This window comes from Rhinatrema bivittatum, chromosome 9, assembly GCF_901001135.1.
Source record: "Rhinatrema bivittatum chromosome 9, aRhiBiv1.1, whole genome shotgun sequence".
In the NCBI taxonomy this organism is placed as follows: Eukaryota; Metazoa; Chordata; class Amphibia; order Gymnophiona; family Rhinatrematidae; genus Rhinatrema; species Rhinatrema bivittatum.
In genome coordinates this window covers 96,873,239-96,896,175 of record NC_042623.1, presented here as the reverse complement: position 1 = coordinate 96,896,175, position 22,937 = coordinate 96,873,239, and the positions used below count along the sequence as shown (strand labels likewise).

At 42.8% G+C, this 22,937-nt stretch overlaps 1 protein-coding gene across 3 annotated transcripts in view; it reads right to left on the bottom strand.

Moving 5' to 3' along the window:
• BMT2 (base methyltransferase of 25S rRNA 2 homolog) overlaps positions 1–22,937 on the bottom strand; it is a 168,207-nt gene that overhangs the window by 73,760 nt on the left and 71,510 nt on the right. For all 3 annotated transcript variants that reach the window (XM_029616370.1, XM_029616372.1, XM_029616371.1), the window contains one exon: positions 6,431–6,595. In XM_029616370.1, the coding sequence (XP_029472230.1) occupies positions 6,431–6,595 (165 nt within the window). The remainder of the gene's footprint in view (positions 1–6,430; positions 6,596–22,937) is intronic.

Sequence of the window (22,937 nt, the reverse complement as noted above, 5' to 3'; positions counted from 1 at the left end):
CAAAGGGAAAACTCCAAAGAAAGAAAAAAAAACCTTTACCCTGAAAGGCACTTTCTGTGCCCTCTGTGCTGGGAATGGTCATCAGGACCACCACTGCCCATTTGGAAGGGCTGAAATTGAAGAGCCCTTGAAGGGGACACCTAAAAGCAAAGGACAACCCACCCTGCGGGCATGCTGTTTTTGTAAGACAGACTATACCAATGAAGAGTGTCTATGGTTAGAAGACAAGGAGTGGAAATGCAAGCTGGAGGAACAGCACAAGAAAGAGCAGGGGGCAGTGGCAGAACCTATAATGAGAATGGAAGTTGCCCACTCCTGTTCCCATTTATGTTCACAAAACTGCAAAACTGTAGCTTACTGGATATTCCTCAGAGTCGTAAGGAATTTGTGATCCAGGTGGAGCTCAAAGTTCTCACCCAAGCTTTGGTGGAGTCAGGGTCTGGCAAGACTCTCATTCGTGAGGCCTGCTCCAAAAAGAGTACATCAATCACAAGACAGAAGAGAAACTTACCTGTGTACATGGGACAAAATACAAGAACCCAACCAGTCAGGTCCTGCTGATAATCCCAGCAGGTCAAGCCATGATAGAAGCTGGAGTCCTTCATGAGCTCCTGTATCCAGTTAATCTGGGATGCAATTGTCTCCCGTTTACGGCCCTATGAGGCCAGCTCACACGGACTCAGGACATTCCACCTGGGGGTAGATAATCTGTGAGGTGGCGCTGGGAATTAGCACGTGCACAGCTGGGTGCCTGGCCTGTCACAAAATTATGCAAAGTAGTTAAATCTCAAGCAGATTGTGATGAATTGCAGGAGGACCTTGGGAGACTGGAAGATTGGGCTTCCAAATGGCAGATGAAATTTAACATGGACAAGTGCAAAGTGATGCATATAGGAAAAAAATAAGCCTTTGCTGTAGTTACACGATATTAGGTTCCATATTAGGAGTTACCACCCAGGAAAGAAATCTAGGCATCATAGTGGATAAAAGATTGAAATAGTCAACTCAGTGTGCTGTGGCAATCAAAAAAGCAAACAGAATTTTAGGAATTATTAGGAAGGGAATGGCAAATAAAATGAAGGATGTCATAATGCTTCTGAATCACTCCATGGTGAAACTGCACCTTGAATACTGGGTGTAATTCTGGTTGCTACATCTCAAAAATATAGCTGCTCTGGAGAAAGTGCAGAAAAGGGCGACCAAAATGATAAGGGGCATAGAACAGCTACCCTATGACGAAAGGCTAAAGAAGTTTGTTTAGTTTGGAGAAGAGACGACTGAGGGGGGGGATAGAATATAAGTCTACACAAACATGAAAGTACTTGAACAAGTTAATGTAAATCGGTTATTTACTCTCTCAGATAATAGAAGGACCAGGGGGCACTCCATGAAGTTAGCAAGTAGCTCATTTAAAACAAATGGAAGAAAATTCTTTTTCACTCAGCGCATAGTTAAGCTCTGGAATTCAATGTGAGAGGATGTGGTTACAAGCAGTTAGTGTGACTGGGTTTAAAAAAGGTTTGGATAAGTTCCTAGGGGAAAAATCCATAAACTGCTATTAAGGTAATTAACAAGCAATAGACGCTTGTGATTTATCTAATGTTTGGGTACTTGCGACTTGGATTGTTGGAAACAGGATGTTGGGCTTGATGGACCCTTGGTCTGATCCAGTATGCATATCTTATGTTCTTATGATGGAGCCCATCCTTTCAGAATAGGTTTCAACTTCCCCAAAATGTTGCCCAGTTTCTAACAAAGCCCACTTCCCTGCACCAGTGTCTCATCCATGCAATGAGACACTGGAACTCTGCAGGCCTCTATGGTCCTGCGTGTGGAACAGGGAACATTTCAGAGAATGCTACCATGGAGATTCTGGATTACAGCTTTCTAAATACAAGTCTAAAATTTGGCCTCCAGAACTTCCTTCCCATACCATTGATGCCCAACAGCTGGTTCCTCCTCAGCACTGTCTAAAATCCTATCTAAGCGACCCCACCTTCGAACCAGGCAGGTAAGTTACCAAGTGATCCTTGCGTCCAGCCAACCAGCTATCTACATTCCTAATGATTGAATCATCAACTATGATGGCAGACCTAACCCTTCCTTCCTTGCAAAGCCACTAGAGACCCATCCTCCATGCGAGAGGATAAACCATCAACTAGAGAGTAGGTCCTAGCTACAGGATCACTTCCTGCCACACCACGTTTATGCTCTCCATCCAGTTGACCTTGCTCCTTCAAGCACAGCAGCTGCCAGACTGGAGTTGGGACTTGGCTACTATGTGTCTGAAGATTTCCTCTCTATCTGCTTTGGCTCCTCCATGTCTACAACTTTAGCCTTCGGAGATCGGACTCATTCTCTGGGAGCCATAAGGTCTTTGCACCGGGGGCACACAACTGGTAGATATTCATACATGTGGCACTCAGTACAAAAGACTGGAAGGCCCTAATCTCACTACGGGACTCACTATTGTGTTCTTAGTTAATTTAGGTTGCAAAAGGAGTAGGGTTGTGTAAACTTAAGTTATTTAACATTAAATACACCACATAAATTTAATTTGGCGAAGGCCTGCAAGGGGAAATTAATCTATTGACAAGGGCTGGATCACTCCTTTGTTTTATATAAATACATGATTGATTTTTAGTGTAAAAATGTCGTTTATCCTCTTAAACAGGATAGGAGTCTTATAAAATTAAAAAAAAAAAAAACAAACCTGCTTAGAGGTGAGAGGGATAGAAAGACACTTAGAATTACTTACCTTTCTTTTCTTTTTATCAGGCACACACACACTTAGAATTACCTAATTTTCTTTTCTATTTAATGGACAAATTCAGAGACTTCCTTCTCTCTGGTGGATGAAAGGACTCAGAGGGGACCCCCTTTTGATAGCTTTTCTTCAGAGTGATCTGTAGAGTCATAGCCATAGCCCCAAGAATTCTCGGAGTCTGACTCACCCTGGTCTGCCAGTGGTGAGGGCTCCCTCTGTTGCTTAATTAACAGCCATCGTCTCCAGGAGTCATGCACATGTTTAGGCCTAGATCCTGAGAAGTTTCAATGGCCAGAAAGCTTGCTCCATAGAGGAACAGAATATCAGCAATGGGGCAGAAGTCCAATGGGGCATTGGATCCAGCATGGGTATCACCACTGAGCACTGGCTCAAGATAGATGATGCCTGCCTTCCTGTCCTTGATGCCCTGGCATCAAGGTCCTGTACTGTCTTTTCTAAGCCCTGCTGGATTATTTAACTAGCCTTCAAAGATTGCCAATTCTAAAATTGATTGGGAGGCAGGAGTGGCGGCCACATTCTCTTCGGAACCAAGAGAATGATTAATTAGCAGACATAAGGACTGGTGAAAACTGTCACGAGTCCCTGGAATACTCCAAGAACACTTGTTGCCTCAGGACCAATTGGGAGGGGGGGGGTTCTTGGCATGCACCAGACTGTCCCCACTTCCGACATCAGTGACTGATGAAGACCACTGCTTCTTTGGTTTCCCTTCAATGCTTGGAATGAGATCTCCTTAATGCCAAAGTCAGAGAGGAGACCCAACAGTGTTTTTCGACTGGGAAGACTCAGAAGATGGGGAACACAGAGACAAGCTATCAGCCACCGGAATTGAAGGAACTCATGGTTCTCCCAATACTGATGATGCTCCTGCCACCAATGCAGCTCAGAGGTCCTTTAACGTCAATGCCTCTGATGCCGATGGATGAGTCTTTCAGTGCCTGAAGAGTGTCTCCATCAGTTCCAGTCAAGACAGGCCTCCTTTCAGGGTCATGTTTGCACATTTGCGAAACCATTTATCATCATGCGTTGCCCCCAGACAAAGGACACATCTATCATAGGGGTAAGTGATATACATGATCCTTTTGCACAAAAGACATCGCTGGAACCCACTAGACATGTCCAGCTGAAACAGAAGAAATGCAAAATCAAACTCTATGGTGGAAGCAGATAGATGGCCTGGGGGCACCAACAGCACACTGCCATGGAAAGGAAATGACAGCAAAAGAAAACTTAGAAAAATGACCAAAACAACCTTACCTAAGGAAAGCTATGAGAAATAAGACTGTGGGAGTCCATGACCAATGATCCTGTTATTTGGAAAAAGATTACAAAAGCCTAGAAATGGGAGAGAGTCATCACATTGACTGAAGGGCGCAGCAAAAAAAAGAAAGACTGAAGGGACTCCTTGTGGATGCGTGGTATAATGGCATGCGTGGGTATCCCCAGTGAGGCAGAGTTAAACTTCTAGAAACTTTGACCTATGCTTTCTAAGCCGAGCTCCATCGCATGTCACCCTTGTGTGAGGACTGCCATCAGGCTCGCCCTCAAAGAAACTACAGGACCAAAAATAATCTTCAAGTTATGAACAAATGACATACAAGTATCTAACTGCTGAAAAAGTAGCATCCATTTAGCTTAGCAAATGGTTCAGTCAAAGTTTTCATCTTGATTAAAAAAAAAACAAAACAAAAACCCAAAAGGAACAATATTGCCTTTCACAGTTTCAGGATCGCATTTGGCAACTCTACAATAATTTGTACAATTAATGTATTTAAAATGTATTTTCCTTGAGTTACAATTTTGTGCTGCTGAAGGCGAAGTGACAAGTCTGTGCCACTACACACAGACTTTCATTTAAGATTTTTTTTGTTAGGTTTGATTATGATACACCTGTCGGGAAAACAGACACTATGCTTAACAATGGATGTCAAAAGGTCATACATTATAATCCCACTGAAACAGCTACAGTTTGCTTTTTACAGGGCATTTGCTGCACACTACTAAACTGCACTAAAATCAGCCATTAACATTCATAAATGCTGTGCTCCACAAACGTATTAATGAATCTGGCTCTAATATGGGCCATTAAGGCTTTTCTCCCATTTTGTGTCTATGGGAAAAACAGTTAGTGAATAAGGTACTTAATGAGATGCAAATGAGGCATGCATTACCACAATAAAGTATGCATGTAAAATTACATGCTTTAATGCAGACGGTATGGTAAAAACATAACTACACTTCCCCAATATGTACTTAAGTTTTTTGAATTAATACATGTGTTATTTGCACTTTTTAATGCATGTAATTTTTGGCCGTGCAAATAGGTAATGAGCTATTTTGAATACTTTTCCATTACTTCATTAATATACATTTTCGATTAACACCAACACAAGTGAGATAAAGCAGGAATTTAACATGCAATAACATTTGCTTTACTGTTCACACAGTGTTTAGTACATTTGCCCTTTGGAGTCTGACAAACTCAGCAAACGTGAAAAAAATAAACATGCTATACTATCAACAGCTGCATACTACAGTGATATCACTGAAAAAATGGCATTCTACAAGTGTCAGTTTGCATAGGTGCATCTAATGTGAAATGTTACAAACCTTAAAATTTAGCTTGCCTGCGTGCTTATTCTACTTTTATTTTACACTACAAAAAATCATAGCTAGAGGAAAACCAATTCCCTTGCAATTCTGAAATTTTTTAAATTGAAGTTTCCTCTATCATCAATCTCAAGAGGATGATATTAATGATCATTTTAATTAGTTTAGTGTTCCTATACACATACACACTTCAAATTATCTCTTCTCTTTCACAGAGTTCCCTCTTCACCTCTCTCTATAACTTTTGCCCCTGACAATGAATGGAAGGCTAGCATCCCTAGGTTTGATATGATCAAAATCAGGAGCCTATGTACTAAAACGCACTGTGCTGATTGCAGTATGCTATTCTAGTGGTTAGAATGCATACGTACCATGCTAGTGATATACAACTTTTGAAAGAGGGCATGTTGACATTTTCATTAGCACATTTCCTCTCCAGCTAACCGGTCCAAAAGACACCCCTACCATCCTCTCCAAGGACGGTATGGCTCAAACCGTAAGACAGCAAGATCATCATTTTGAAGGAGACCGTTAATGCAGGAGGACATAGGTAGGCTGCTCTCAGCTGCTTGTCTCTTCACCAGTTCTTGAGTGGGGGAAGGAAGCCCTGGACATTACCTTCTCCCTTGGTTAAATGTCAGTGTGCTGACTACGGTTGGCTCTCTAGCAGTTAATTTCAGGCCCACGGCTGGCGTTAAACTATCATGTTCTAGAAGAGCCTATCAAACTTAACTGCAGTTAGAATTCTGGGTCATTACTATGCTATTTTAATGCTTTGCATATGGAGCACGTTACATTTAATATCCTTGCGTGTGGGGGAAAAAAAATGCCAGAAGGGCCCCATGGTAGGGCATTAACAAACAGCCCTATATTTCCTTAATTATAGTCAGATTTCCAGAGACAAAAAGAATTAAACAAAAATTATGAACATACAATAAAAAGCTCAAAATGTTCCCATTTTTGTCCCTCTATATTCCCATACCTCTGAAAATACATAAAGAGAGGCGAAAAAAGTAGCCAAAAAACACTTACTCATCAGTTGTCATTTTGAGATTGGTGTGTGAACGGTCATCGCATTTTGCAGGCTGGAGATCCTTAAAGACTTGACTGGTCACAGGTCTGTTAAATCCTGCCCTTCTCTCATCCTTCTCAAGCGCTTTCCTCTTTCCTCCATTCAAAAAGTATTCCTGGCAAACACTACAAAGCACATTCTATTTAATACCTGGGAAAGCACTCAAGAGTTTTTACATTTTCCCCTTCCCTCCCCCATTCCAATCTGTCAGGATCCAGACAATAACCCATCTTCCCCTGCAACCTGAAAAAAAAAACCAAAAAACCAAAAAAAAAAAAAAAATACAGTTCCAGGTTCTATTCTCTGCTGTTCTTGTGGCAAAGGGGAATTAAAAGAGAGAATGTTTGAGCAAGCAAAGTCCCCTGCTGGAAAGTAACTGACAGGATCACTACCGAAAAGTGAAGGAATTTAGGAAGACAATGGTTACAACATGCACAGACAGAAAAATGTTTCTTAAAACAATTAAAAGCTTCCCAACTTGTACAGAAAAGTGTGTGTAAGTGTGTGTGTGTAGGTAGCAGCAAGACAGAATGGGATCAGACACTGGAAATCACAAACTAAACTACCAGTAGATATGCAGTTACAGTTATAATCTGGAAGCTTTTCACTATGCAACCAACTGCCTGTGAGGGGAGGCACGGGTACCAAACCATTCCGAAAGAATGGAATCCATTCTGTAGTATATTGGGAGTGAGACAAGTAGGAGGCCCCTGTGGAGGGTGGACTTAAACGACTGACCTAAGGAAACAGAGTGCTGAGGGACAGAAGATGTAATATAAGAAATATTCTGTTACGTTGTGGTAATGTTATTCAATGTAATTAGCTTATTTATTGTTTCTAAGGGCATGGGGTATATTTTTCCATTTTGCTTGTATCGTACTTGGAATTTTCTTTGAATAAAAGAAGAGTTTAAAAATTTAAAAACCCATTCAAATGATAATAAAACATTAGAACAGAGGAGCTCTTCCCTTAATACATCAATTTTTGCTTCAGTATTACACAGCACTTTATGGGGCCTCTCGAGCAGTAGTGATTGTCTTAAAAAATAAATAAGGATACTGGAAGCAAGTTTTAAAAAGGCAGAACAATCACCACTGCTCTTAATGTAGTATTTGCCAGAGGCATGAGATGCTGAAAACAAAAGCATGTTTGGGATGGATTTTGAAGACCTGTGCTGACTGAAGTCAGCTCCTTAGGTGCAACATTCAGCATCCCACCAAAAGTCAGGGCCAGAAATACTACTTATCCAAGCAATGGACTTGAAACCATTTTGCAGTTTTGCACATAGCACAGATTCTTTTTTCCTCAGGCAATCAAGACAACATGCACTACCGAGGAAAAGAATGGGTGAAATAAGGGAAAATAGTGCAAGCAAAGGGAAAAGCACACCCCATTGCCTGCATGATTTTCTTTCATGAGAAAAAGTGCACTTCTGAGAGAAAGGAATACATGGTATTGGGAGAACTAATGCACTACTGAAGCAAAGAATGTGCACGAGTTAGCAATAAAGCACGAGGTGTAAGAATGAGTGTTATGAGATAGTCATTGAATCTATGGGTGAGGGAGACTGAAGGTGTTAATAAGAGAGAGCGAGCAAGACTGTGAAGAAGAGTGTGCGAGTGAGAAAGTATGTGTGACAGAGAAAGAAAGTGTGTGAGAGAAAGTGTCTGTGGGGCAGGGAGAGCAAGCATGAGTGCCTGACAGAGAAAGCCCACATATGTGAGACAAAGTGTATGTGCAAGAGAGCGAGTGAGACAGCGATGGTTGGGGTATCCCCAAAAGATGAGAGAAGAATGTGGTAGTAAGTCCACACATGAACCTACCTTTCTGCCCAGTCTTTCTGCTATTGTACAAAGAATATGCTAAAACAATGCCCACTAAAAAGTTACATTTGTACATATTTTAGAATAGGTGCTAAATAATTATTTTAGTACATATTAAAGTAAAATAAAATGCTACACAATAGTGCTATGAAAAGCACATGAAGATTACACCTCCATAGTGAACCCCCTCAGCCCCCTACCATTAAAAAAAAAAAAAATAGTCTCCCCACACCCTGAGCCCCTCCTTTACTCAAAAAAAGTTCCAAATATTGAAATGGTAAGAGGAAGCAGCCGCACCTATCAGGCTGCTGTCCAGTATTGGTCTAACACTGCCTAGTGGTGGTTCAAGGTACCATTGGGTGGTGCTAGAGCAAGACGCGATGCTGTGCTGGTAGAGGGTTAGGCTATGTCCTCCCTGCCAGCTCAGCATTTGGAATTTCTTTGGGGGTTCTGCAAAAAAGTTCAGCCTTTTTAGGATCAAAAGTGCAGATGTGTGCATGTGTGAGTGAGGGGTGGGTTCAGTCTTTTTGCAATTGGGTACTGAAAAGTGAAAGAGGGGATACGGAAACGGTTCGATTCTTTTGTAACTGAATGGTAAGATAGAGAGGGAGGTCCTTTTTTTTTTTAATTGACTTTGAATGGAAATGCAGATGATATGGCCTCCTGCACTGTATGTCAATTCAGATGCTAGTACTTTATTATTCCCGACATAAGCTAAATTTAAGAGAGGTTGATAAAGCATTTAGCTGGCTAAGTGACACTGTATATTTGGCCATGCTGAGCAAGCCATCACTTAGCCAGCAGTTTATCTGGCCAATTAGCTAGATAAATGAAGGGCAGGGTGGGGGTTTCCAGGGAGGAGCTGGATAAGTGCCAATTTTCAGCCTTATCCGGCTTACAGGGTCATTAATTAAAATGCGTTATGGTGTTAAAACGCACATGATAATGCATTAACTCACACGTTAACGGCATAACGCATACGATAATCATGTTACCACATGGCATGAGTGCAAATTTTTTGAAGGGGCGGGATTGGAGAGGGGTTTGGGTAGGATTAATTAAATCAAGGGCCAATAATCGCACACATGCAGAGTGAGACGCAAGAACGTCATAGTACACCATGGTAAAGATTTGACGTCATTTGGAGTGAAGAAAGAAATCTCAACTTTGTGAGACTACTATGTTCTTTCACCCTAGCTTGATAGTACCCTGTTATAGAGTCCATCAAGCAAGGGCGAGAGAACATTGTAGAAATATCATTTTGTGAGACTTTCCTCACTCCAAATGTCGTCAAATCTTCACCAAGCTGTACCTCTGTGCTGTTCATATGTCTCACTGTGCACGTCAAACTGGCCCCTAAATGCTAAACCACCACCAACACCTCACCTCAAGTTATTAGCTGGCCCTCCTGTAGAGATATAAATAGGAGACTACTATGAAGGCCTTATATTCTCTCTCTCCCCCCATACTAAAAACTACCTGTCTGGGCAGTTCGTGAGCTGCGAAATAGAAGTATCATGGGGTACGAAAACTTTACCTCACCCCGCGATACTAACTATGCGAAGTGCTATGTTAGCACGCACTGCGGTAATTCTAAAATTACCACAAACGCCCCTTTTTCGTACCGTGGACGTTATCCATGCTATATTATAGCATTTTGATGAATCTAGGTATTAGTCAGCCAAACAAGTCTAGGATAGATATTTGGCAATCATATAGTTAGCAAGATAAATTTATCCAACTAACTATAAGATAGCTAAGTATATTCAATATCACAGCTGTGCCATTGAATATCTTGGCCAAATTAGTGGGATAAGTGTATCTAGCTAACTTGCTCAGCCAGACAGTGGCTGAATATAGACCTCAAAGTGCTAAAAGGGCATTTGAAATTTAGCTTAGCACATAATACACAAATGAGATCATTAGCCTGCTAAATACCTGTTTAGCACCTGCCATCGTGTTAACACTTATACTGGCATATTAGCTAAATAGCACATATTCTGTAGGCAGTTGGGGTCTTTGTACATAGGGCATTCATTTTACCAAACTTCTGGTATATAAGCCCCTATGACTTTGTTCAGTAAGGACAGAGTCTAAATGGAGTTTTGTCAACTTCTCTGTACAATTCAGGAAAGTTAACTGAAATACCATTATTAGAATTCTGTATAAGATAATAAAATTGTCTGTTAAAAACCAAAATCACTATAATAGATTCTTTTGGCTCTGAATTTTGTTTAAATGTCTGAAGAGATAGTAAGTAGCAGTGAAAGGTTTTCTTTTTTTAGGTCCATCCTACTCATTTACCCTTATAAACGATGAATCTAAGCACAGCAGTGCCTTGCTACACTGACCTTTCCAAGATCGCACCAATAGCTTTAAAGTATAGAAATAGCAGGAACTGATGTAGAGGAAGAAAAGGTGGTGATGGGAGTGTGGCCATGATAAAATGTAGGTTTTTTTTCTAGTGTTTGGCAAATATGTGCAAATCAAATGCTCAAGATCAGATCTATAAGCCACTGGACAGCTTCAACAATAGCACAATTTACAGAGTCGAGTTTGCCTAGAAGTGGGCATAAGATCACCGTTGCTTGTGATGTGGTAACAATAATCACATTTTAGACCAGGATTAGGCCACACCAGTCCTGATTTTTCAGGATATCCATAAAGAATATTTGCACGCACTGCCTCCACTGTATGCAAATACATTACATGCATATTCATTGTGGATGTCCTGAAAACCAGACCTGTTTGTGGCACTCCAGGGTCAGAGCAGCCTACCCCTGGTTTTAGACTATCTTCAAATGTCCACAACATCCAGCAGAGGTTCCAAAGCAACTTCTGGATCACCACATTTTTTGCTGGGAGGCAGAAAAAAATTGAATTAAACCCTCAAGGAAAGATCTGCTGGTAAAGAAATTAGCTTTCCTAAAGAAAGCCATGCAAGGTCACATAACAGGGACAAATTCTATGGTCTCATGCAGGAAAAACCTATAAGCACTGGACGGTTGTATTTTATTTCCCATGATTACAAAAATAATCCTCTGCATTTTCAATATCACACCATGGTGTTTCTCAAATTAACACGCTATGAGATCAAAATTAAATCACTGCATTTTGTTTTGCATTCTCACACCCAGGCAGCTACATTTACTTAAAACTCGAAAGTCTCAAATAAATTTGCAACCTTGTGCACCAAAAATAATTGTTGCTGGGGGCTAAAATCAAGTTCAAGTACTACTCCTCAGTTACTGTTCAGCCTATTAACATTTAGAAAATCCCTTGAGATGGGGAAAAAAAAAAACCCCATCAAGCCCTAGCCTTGCCAAAACACAGCTTTATGTGGCATACAAGTCAGAGCAGAATGAAAGACATGTAATTGTAATTTTATGAGAGCTTTTCCCAGCATTTCATTACATTTTATAAGTAATTTTTACAGTGTTGTTAAACAGCTGTATTATGAGGCACACCACATGCTTGTCGAGCTCATTCAATCATTTTCCCCAAAAGGCAGAAACACCAGTTTAACAATACAACCTCCAAGAGTAATATTAAACAGTTCTCTCTGCAACTTAGTACTCACTGGCTTGAAAAATTCACTAACATATTTTGGTTTTCAAAAAAGTAATACTGGAAGATAGATTGCGGTATTATAAAGAAATATTCTAGTGGAAGGCTCAACATTTCTGTATATCCCCATGAAAAAAATATATAGCTGAGCCTCACACAATGAGAAGACCTCTTGTGCTAGACAAAATGATTACTAATCTATGGAGAGTAAACTAGCATTCTGGGGGCAGTTTGTGGAACTGTAGGTCTTTTTATCCCTACAGAGATGGGTAACTGATCTTCACAATGGAATTTCCTTGCTTTTGATGCTGTGTTCTCTCTCTTTCAGCTCTACTCTTTTCATTGTAATTTTAGTATTACATTTCTGTATGCAGATGTGAAGTACTGTGACTGCTATATTAGTCCACTTGAATATGCAGAAATAAGGGTCAATGAGCAAGTTGTATATGCATGTGTGTCAGGCTGTGAATATAAATGTATGCATGACTGTGATGTCCAGACTCTGTGATGCATGACTGAGGAATAACATTGCATGTAAGCTTGGGAGATACTGTGTGTATGTAACTGACAGCCAGTCTTACCATTAAGGCCTTGATAAACCCTTAGTAAGTTGAGTATAGGTTAGAGAAGGGGTGAGCAAAGTTTTTGACCCTCCCCCCCCCCCCATTTCATCCATACAATTTGGGCTCTCCACCCACCCACCGAAGTTAGGTTACATAGTGTATATTATATATGGGAAATCCTGTTTCTGGAGATGTGCAGATTAGAGAAGACCTGCCCTCCAAAGCCTTAACAAGGACGGAAGTGACAGTGACCTGCTGCAAGGAGGAACTCCAGTGTTAATCTTGTTGAAAGGGAAAACAAAGCTGCTCACCTGTAACAGATGTTTTCCATGAACAGTGGGTCAATCAGTCACAGATGGGATGTGTCATCCAATAGTGTCGAGTTATGCCCGATCTATAGCTGAAACTTCTGGAATCGCCCCACACCTGCGCAGTAGGTCAGTCTAGAGCCATTAGATGCGGCATACTCCTCCCTCCTCAGTCAATACAATAGCTTTGAATAGAACAAACAGAAAACAAGGCAAGGAGGCCAGGAGATAGCAGGTGTACTGGGGAGGAGGGTGGGAAAGTGTGACTGATTGTCCTGCTGTCCATAAAAAACACCTGATACAGGTGAGCAACTTCACTTTTTCCGTGGACAAGCTGGACATTAGTCACAGGTGGGACTCCGTAGCTAAGAAGGGCAGCGAGAAGTTCAGGGGCCGTTAGGGAAGGGCACGGAGGACAACAGAGGCAAGAGGGGAGTCAGAAGCAGAAGCATCATGAAGACAACAGTGCCTGGCAAACGTGTGGAGGGAGGACCACGTTGTCACTTTACAGATATCCAGTATAGGAACAGAGCCCAGAAAAGGAGTGGTAGTGGCCCAAAATGGACCTGGTGGGCTGTAACATGGCCAGGAGAATAGCAGAAATGAATACAAGAAGTGAGCAGAGAAAAGTTTGTTTGAGAACAGGAGAGCCAAGCTTATTAGGGTCACAGGCTACAAAGAGCTGTGAGCACTGCCTGGAGGCCTGGGTGCACTGGAGATAGAAACTCATAGCATAAACACAGTCCAGGGTGTGGAGTTATGCCTCCTCTGATGAAGTATAAGGGGGAGGGACAAACACAGGCAAAGAGATAGATTGCTGCAAATCAAAAACTTGGAGGCTACCTTGGGTAGGAAGCTTGGATGAATCCACTGAAGCACCTTGTCCGGGAAGAACTACAGGTATGGAAGATATATTACCAATGCCTGGAGTTCACTAATTCTGGGAGCCAAGGTAACCGCCATGAAAAAGATCACTTTCCAAGTGAGAAGTTTGGTGAAGCAGACTCCAAAGGTTCAAAGGGAGGATGAGTAAGGCAGTCCAGTACAAAAGAGATCCCATTGCACGAGGCATGAGGTTTAAAATTGAAAAGTCTGTTCATGAATTGGGAGACAACCAGTTGCTGGGAAATTGGGCAACCTTTAACAGCAGCATGATAAGTCACAATGGCTACCAAGTGAACTCACTGACTCTGGATTACAAACATCTAAGAGATGAATAGGGTAATAAAGAAGTGGGGCAGTCTGTGGGGAGTACCCGCTGAGAGGAACACTATGAAGAAAAACGCTTCCATTTACTGGAGTAAGAATGGTGAGTGGAAGGTTTCCTGGCAGCCAGAAGTATGTCTTGAATCTGCTAAGGCAGGCCCAGAAACACAGTCAGGACCCCTGAAGGAGCCATGGTGTGAGCCTCAGATGTCCACAGTCAGGATGGAGGACTCCCTCGTCCTGTGTGAGAAGATCAGGACGCAGTGGAAGAAGGAATGGCGGAGCCACCAACCGGCAGCATAGTCAAAACCAGGCCTGGCAGTGCCAGTCTGGAGCAACGAAGATTACTTGAGCCCCATCTACACATACTTTGAGGAGAGCCTTGGAGATGAGGGAAGGGGGGGGGGGGGGGGAAGGCATACATGAGTGGACTGGACCAGGAAATGGCAAACATGCTTTGACAGCATTTCCAGGGCCAGTAGTTTCAAGCAGAACTCTGGTAGCGATTCAGAAGAGAAGGAAATATGTTCATTTGAGGAAGGCCCTGGTGAAGAAAAAGATGGCCTGCTTCCAGGTGCAGTATTCATTCATGCAGCTGAAGTCAATGACTGAGAGCATCTGCAAGGACATTCAGCTTTCCAGGGAGGTAAATCACTGAAAGGCAAATTCCTCAATGAAGAGCCCACTGCCAGAGGAGAAGGGCTTCTGCACACAACATGGAACCTGTTCCCCCCCCTGCTTGTTCAGACAGTAGATGGCCACCACATTGTACAAGCGGACTTGGACTGGTGGAGGAGGCATGGTCTGAAGATGCAAAGCGCTCTGTGAATTGCCCTGAGCTCGAGCAGGATGATGCAAAGATGCTGTTCGGACTGAATCCAGGTACCTTGCATCATGAGATGCTGACAATGTATCCCCCAACTTACAGGGAGGCATCAGTCGTCAGGAGGATGTCTACCTGAGGCATATCAATGTTCCTCCTAGAGAAGAGACAACCATGTGAGTGGCAATGGCGAAGACCTCAGAAGAGATGAAAAGGAATCTGAATCCGGTATGAGAGAAGATGAAGAAACTGATTCTAGTGGAAACGGAGATGCCACTGAAGAGATCACATGTAGAAATGAGTGAGGGGAATGACTGCAATCACATACACCATGTATCCCAAGAGTTTGAGGAAGTGAGCAGTTATGGAGGGACAGCTCTACAAGTGAGAGAAGAGTTCATAAAGGGCAAGACCCCAGTGGAGAGAGAAAACAGCACAGAAGGATGTTTTGTCCAGGAAGGCACTAATGAATTCCAGACACCTGCTCAGTTGGAGATAAGAGTTTGGAAAATTGATGAGGAACCCCAGCTGGTGCATGGTGTTCACCACTTGCGTGACATAAGAAGATGCCAAAGCCTCAGGGACTAGCCCGCAGTCAATCATCCACACATGGAAACACCAGAATGTCCTGGCTGCAAAGATGAACTGCTACGACAGCAAGACACTTTGTGAATATCCTGGGGACAGTTGAGAGGCCATAGGGGAGGACCTTGACCTGGATATGGAGATCCTGAACCAGGAAGCAATGACAGTGGCTATGTGATGGGTGAATTGCAGTGTAGTTGTGTGTATCCTATAGGCTGAAAGTAGTAAGTCAAGGCCTGGAATACAGGAGTAGAAAGATGTACATCAAGGACTTCATGTAGAATTTTTCATAGTGAATGAAGTGATTGACTTCTGAGATCCAGAAGTTTTATTTATTTATTGATTTTTATATACAGACATTCGTCGGAATATCATGCCAGTTTACATTGTAACAAAATAACAAGAGAGAAATACAATAAACAGGGAAGGGAAGGGGGGAGCAGTAATGAAAGAGGACAGCAGAAGGAAGGATAGGGGAAGAGAAATTTGATAGGAACATTTGAAGAAATTAAAATTAACAATAGTCACTATGTACAGGTGGGCTGGTAGGTACCAGACCAGTGATGGCAGTGACAGGGAGAGGTGGGCGGGGGGGGGGGGGGGGAATGGTAGGGTAGGCTTAAAGGAGGGTGAGGGGAGGAAACTAATAACAGAATTTAGGTATCATTGCTTAGGGGGGAGAAACACTATATTTTGGAGTCTTTGTTGGGTGAAGAAAGGGAGAGAAAGGCGAGGCGGAGAGGGGAAAGGGTGGGCTGCAAGGTTAGAGTGCAAGCTAAGTTTGGTCAACATCTGGGTATGCTAATGTAGAGAGCCAGGTTTTGAGCCCTTTTTTAAAATTTAGACAGGTTAGGTTCTAGACGGAGGGCCGAGGGCAGGGTGTTCCATAGGGAAGGACCGGCAATAGAGAAAGCCCTTTCTCTGGTTGAGGTGTGGTGAGCAGTTTTTAGGGAGGGGGTGTATAGGGTACCAGCAAGGTTGGATCTGGAGGGGTGGGTAGATGATCGGAAAAGAGGTGCATTCTCGAGCCAAGTGTGATTTTGATTGTACAATAAATTGGGGAGGATGGTGAGTGTTTTGTATTTTATGCATGAGGTTATGGGTAACCAGTGGAGATCTTTTAGGATAGGGGTAATGTGATACGATTTACGTGCGTTTGTTAGGATTCTGGCCATGGCATTCTGTAAAAGTTGGAGGGGTTTGATAGTGGAGAGAGGGAGGCCCAGCAATAAAGAATTGCAATAGTCCAGTTTAGTTAAAATAGTTGCCTGTAGGACTGTGTGGAGGTCTTGGGTATATAGCAGGGGTTTAAGTTCCTTTAGGATGTGCAATTTGAAGAAGCCTGTTTTTAATGGTATTGTGGATGTGAGATTTGAAATTTAAATGTTGGTCAAGATAGACGCCGAGATCTCTCACATTGCAGGTGAATGTATCAGGTGGAGGGTTGGTGTTGCTTAAGGCAGGGAGCGAGCGAGCTGGGGGATTGGGGATTGTGAGGAGCTCCGTTTTTGTTACATTTAAAGTGAGATGTAGGTTTGAGAGGAGGGTGTTAATTGAAGTAAGGCAGGAATCCCAAAACTGTAATGTTTTGGGGAGGGATTCTTGAACCGGGATGAGGATTTGAACGTCGTCAGCATACATGAAGAACTTTAGGCCAAGATCAGAGAGGAGATAGCAGAGGGGGAAGAGATAGATATTGAAGAGCGTGGAAGAGAGGGAGGAGCCCTGCGGGACGCCCTGAGAGAGGGGAATGTGGGATGATTCGCAATTGGCTATTTTTACGGTGCAATTTCTGTTGTCGAGATAAGAAGAGAACCACTGCAGCGCAGAACCTGTGACACCGATTTCTGCTAGGTGGGTGAGGAGAATGGTATGATTGACGGTGTCAAAGGCAGCAGATATATCAAGTAGGGCCAGTATGTATGACTGACCATGGTCCAATCCCTCGAGTATAGTGTCAGAAATGAGGCATAGAGCTCCTGTCTTTTTTGGGGATCGAGAAGAAGCGGGAGTAGAAGCCACCACCCCATTAGGAGGCAGTACTGGTTCCATTGCCTGCATGAAAGGAAGCCACGGTTGTACCTGATGAAGGATGGGATGTTGACCTGGTGGGTACTGAAAAGAAGTCGGAGGGGTTGCTGGAGGCAGAGTGATGAAATCAATGAAATAGCCTCTGGAGACAATTTTCAGAATCCAACAGTCTGGAGGTAAGAACTTGCCATGTGCCCAAAAAAATGAATCAAACGCCCTCCCACAGGGATGGATGGGTAGGGATTGGGAGGCAAGGCAGGACCATCAAAAAGAAACAGGCTTGGCAGTAGAGGCTGCAGGCCTCAGCGAGGACCTTGATACCATGGACAAGGATGGGTCACCGCTTGGGAACAAGCAGGAGGAGGTTGAGAAGAAAACTGGTGAGACTGACAAGGATGATATTGCGAGTAGGAAGGGTGAAAACAGCGTTGGTGTTTAAAGTAAGATTGCCTGGAGAAATAGTAATAAGGCTGTCTCCTGCACTGGTGTGACAGGTAAGGTTGAGACAAGGAGTGTATGGCTTCAGCCTGATCCTCTTATTTCACCTTATCACCAGAGTCCAGAACATGGAGCATCCGTCAATTTATGAACTTCCTGCCTCAGGCCAGAAGCCTTAAGCCAACAAAACTGTCTGGTGGCAATTGCCTTTGCTGAGGCTCAGGACACTGAATCAAACACATAAGAGGATCTCGTGAAATGTTTTGTGTAGTCTAACATCAGCCAGCAACTGCTGCGTTTCAGCTGATGCAGCTTCAGGGAGATGTGAAGTAAACTCTTGGAGCTGCCGCAATAACCAATGCAGGTACTGTGTTATCTGCAACTGGTGAGAAGTGATGCGGGCAATGAGAGCTACAGATTGGAAAACCCTCTTACCAACTGTGTCCAGGAAGTGAGGGTCCTTCCCTAGCAGGGCTGAAGTGTGAGATTGTGCCCTTTTCACCTTAAAGAGCGCTCCCTCAACAATGATAGAGTCAGGTGGTACCTATTTATTTTTATTTATTAATTCTTATATACCGAAGTTTCATGAGAACATATCACATCGGTTTACATTAGTTAAATATTCAATTAAAAATATTTGTATTTTCAAAAGTTAAAAGAAGAGAAGAAAATACAAAGTTTCATAATAAACTAATAAATTTAAATAAAATGGAGTGAGAATGACCTGGGCAGGCTTGAATCTTGTATTTGCCATCCACAGTCTTAGAAATTGGGAGACCAGTGTAGAGCGTGGACCAGATTTTCATTTGAGCATCCAGAAGAGCATCATGAATGGGAAACACCCTAGTTTTCTTGGCTGCAGGAATTAACACACCATAATGCATCTTAGCTGGTATTTCCTCTCCCAATAGGTTGAAACCATTCACTGCAGCCAGCTTGGTAGAATTGTCTGGTGATATAGATTTACCTGGGACATCCAGGGAACCTGGAGACGACAGATCCAGAGAACAGAGGAATCCAAGGAGTCCAGAGATCTGGACCTCAATCTGGGTTTAGATGGAAGCAGTGGGGAGGATGGCTGAGGTCTACCCTGATCCAGTAGTTTTGGAGAATGTAATGGAGGTGGAGAAGGGAGACGGAATAGGCCCAGGTGTGAAGTACAGTGGCAGCATGAAAGTAGCAGGTGAAAATGGAAGGAGGCTTTGGAATGTCCAGGACGAAATGCATGAAGAACGCTTGCCAACAATCTCAAGTAGTTGAATGTTACAGGTCAGGTGGTGCTGTTCCCTGTTGGAGTCGTGATGCAAAGAAGACTATTCCGACAAATAACCAGAAGAAGCAAACCAGGTCTGTGAAGACTCAAGGAAAGATTCCATGGGGAATGTAGGCCAGAAACCAGGAGGTGGCTCATGAATCTTGGGAAGACATAATGGTACAGCTCCCACCTTCTTTCTTTTGACATCACCAGCCCGGGAGGGCCCAGAGATCTGTGACACTTTCAATGATGCCATGTCCTTTGGTGCACTTAGTGGCACTGTATTCTTCTGCACTTTTGATGGTGCCATTTTCTTCTGTGCCTTTGACAGCACCATGCCCTTTCGCACGTGCGATGGCGCAGTGTCCTTTGGGGTCATAGATGGCACAGTCTCCTTCAGTGCCTTGGATGGCACTTTTGACCTTGGGTGCCTTAGACAGTGCTTTGTCTTTGGGTGCTTTAGATGGCACTGAGGCCTTAGACAGCATGGATTCCCCTGGTGCCTGGTATTTGCGCGTGTGAGGATGCGCAGGATGCTTCAGCGCCTTTGATGGCACAGAGGCTTTTATTTGAAGTCCTTTCAGCAGCGCATGGGGCCTGTGGGCTCTGTGCCTGGAGCCCACATGAGCCCTGGAGGATTCAGAGTCTCTGTGCATGGAAGAGGATGTAGAAGCACAGGCAGATGTGAAGGCTCTTGGCGCATAAGATGCCAGAAACGAGCCATGGTCACGCTCAGTGGTATATGGCTAACCATGCAGGAAGCGATGTGGTTTGTGTGGGCTAAGAGGGAGGTCCACCACAGGGGACAGGAGTGAAGGACCCATGGAATCACTGAAGAAGTCGTGGCTACTGGAGCGGCTGGGTGAGGTGGAGAAACATCCAATTTCCTCTTGGAAGGCTTCACTCATAAGGATTTATACTTGACTTTGAGATCCCTGTAGCAGCGTGCTCTAGGAGACATGTGGACGCATGCCTTGCAATTCAACGAGGCATGCTGAGGTCTCAAGGAAAGGAAGTAGACATCGTGGAGGTCCTCGATAACACCTTATTGCATTGAGGACAGAGACAAAATGGGCAAACTCTTTTGTGGGAGCTTGCTCAGACATGGTTGAAAACATGGGAGAGATAGACCCAACTGTTTGCACTCGTGGACAGAACAAGACTGAGGAGGGAGGAGTATGCAAGGTCTAACATCTCTGGGTACCAACTTACTGCCCAGGGGCAGGGTGATTCCAGAGGTTTCAGTTATAGATCAGGCCCACTGTCAGATCTGTGACTGATTCTCCTGCTTGTCTATGGAAAAAAAGTACATTAAATTAAGAGATCCAGGAGGAAGATTGTTTTCAGCTGCCCCTTCCTTCCTGCATTGGAGCAGGGTAAGTCACCTGCATCCAGGGATCCCTCCCATCAGGGATCTAGAGAAAAGAATGAGTAGTGAGAAACATAAAAGATCATGAAGATCTGCTGTGAGTAAAAGAACTATAAAGACTGAGAACACCCATCCGGAGTCTTCACTCCCTAGGGAGAGAGAGATTTGGACACAGAGACAAGGAATTTTACATTTTTTTTTTTTTTTTTTTTTTACCAGTTTGGAAGTTTACCAGATTGTAAGCCCTCTGGGGATAAGGAAATACCTACAGTACCTGAATGTAATCCACTTTGAAGTGCTGAAAAAATGTGAAAAAGTGGAATATAAATCAAACACAAAAAAATAAAATAAAAAAACAAAACTAAGGGATACTCTGCCCACCTGGGAACTCTAGTTATCCAGGTCTGGGAGGCTAGAAGTTTCTTTGACCCTGGGGGAAAAAAAAAATATTACTGCACATATTAAAGAAAAGGACTAAAGAAAACAAGAAAAATATGATTCCAGCTCCACGGCCTATTATGCCATTATTCAACAGTATTAAACAGTAAAGCCTTTATTTTGTCACTCTGGAGTCACCCAGTGACTCCAGAGTGATTGGGCACAAAGCACACAGTACATAAGTTACCCCTCCCCCAGGGACAACACTAAGGAGTCAGTCATCCCCTATCACTTGGGCCCTGAAAGTTAACTCCTCACCCCCACAAAAAAGAATCTACATCCTGGAGAGAGAGAGTCAAAAGGAAGAGCTAGTCAGGTGTCCCTGCCCCAAAGAACTATAAATACATTTACGGCCCTACCAGAGTGCGACATACCTCCTGAGGTGGGGGCTTACAGGTAAATGGCTTTTGAAAATTGCTATGAAGGTATGTTACATTTACATGCATAACTCCTTTGAAAATTACCTCCACACTCTCTACTTTAGACAGATTTTTTTTTTTGTAAAGATGAACTACAAATGCATATGAATGTTTAATGTATTTGACAAAGGTAACGCATAAGTTCCTGCAAATTTTGTTTAAATATAAACCGATGTGATATGTAAAATCGGACACCGGTATATAAAAGTAAATAAATAAATATGAAATATGTGCAAATGGACAGTAGGCAGAGTTGAAGCACCAACAATTGGCACTACTGCTCACAAGTTTTAAAGTTGTGCTGATTTGTATCTGTTCTCAATATCTCATGATCCCTTTGTGCGCAAGGATGGGAGGGGTGGGGTAGGGGGGGGGAGAAAGTAGCTTTCATGACTGTGAAGGAGGGACTGGACAGGGGACTCATGTCTTATTTTGTGAAAAGGAAAAGATACAGCCACTTGACTGTCTGGACTAAGCTTCAGAGCTGCTAGATTCTCTCCCTTTTCTGAATGCTAGAGAACATTAGTTGCTCTGTTTTGGGAAGTTTGGGGGTAGAGGAAGCAAAAGCCTCATGGTCTTTCTGCCACCCAGACAGAATGTGACATTGTTTCTGTAAGTCTGCTCCCGTGCACATGTATGTGCAACCATCTACGTGTATATGCACAATAGAATGTTTATGTGAAACCAAGGCTTTGTATGGATGCCTAAACTAAGATTTTTTGTTGGGTACATTTGTGCACGACACTCATGTAGCGAGTACCCATGGGGTACCAAGGAAGACTCTAAAATCACCGGAAAAAAAAAAAAAGTCTCATAATATAGAAGACAGAGGAGGGGAAAGAGAAGGGAGAGACGGGAAGGAGGATCTAGGGTAGAGTTAATGAGAGAAATGAGCTGATGCTTAAAAAAAAAAAAAAAAATTCTAGTAACAATACAAAAAATAAAATCCTCTAATAAGGACTCTATTCCTCCTCCCACCCTATGAGCTATGATCATCTCTTGTTTCTTATAACAAGTCACTTCCGAAGCACACCAATAATTGATATAATTACTGTACATAGTCATTAACCACCCTAGAGATAATACCATCTAAAGCAATTTGAATGTTTGGAAAATTATACTAATACTTTAGCTATAACACATGAGAAAAATTGTTATAGAAAAAGCATTTTGTACATTCATTATGGAACGTTTTTGCACAATATGGATTAAGAGAAAGCTCACCACTCATCTGAGTTCTAAGAACCCGCCCAGCTGTTTCTCTTGATGATAAACACAGCAGGTCAGCAGGAGACTATTACAATGCTGTTGGAGATCTGTCTTGGTCAATTTCTCATTGAGATTCTATGGCTAGATTGGTTAAACACAGTTCCACTTGACCAAAGAGGGCATAGCCTAGAATCTATATACAATTTTAGCAATCAATGTCTGCACATTTCATTGCATTAAAGCTTTGGTCTCATGACTAACAATTTTAGCCATTCTACCTTAATGTTTAAGACCAAAATCACAAACCTATCCAAAACGTAAAAGATACCCAATAAAATCAAAGACAATGGATAGTATGTAGTAAAGGAGCAAGCATTTTCAGATGCAATGGACTTCATTTCATTTTTCTATATTTTTCATCAACCCCTTCAAT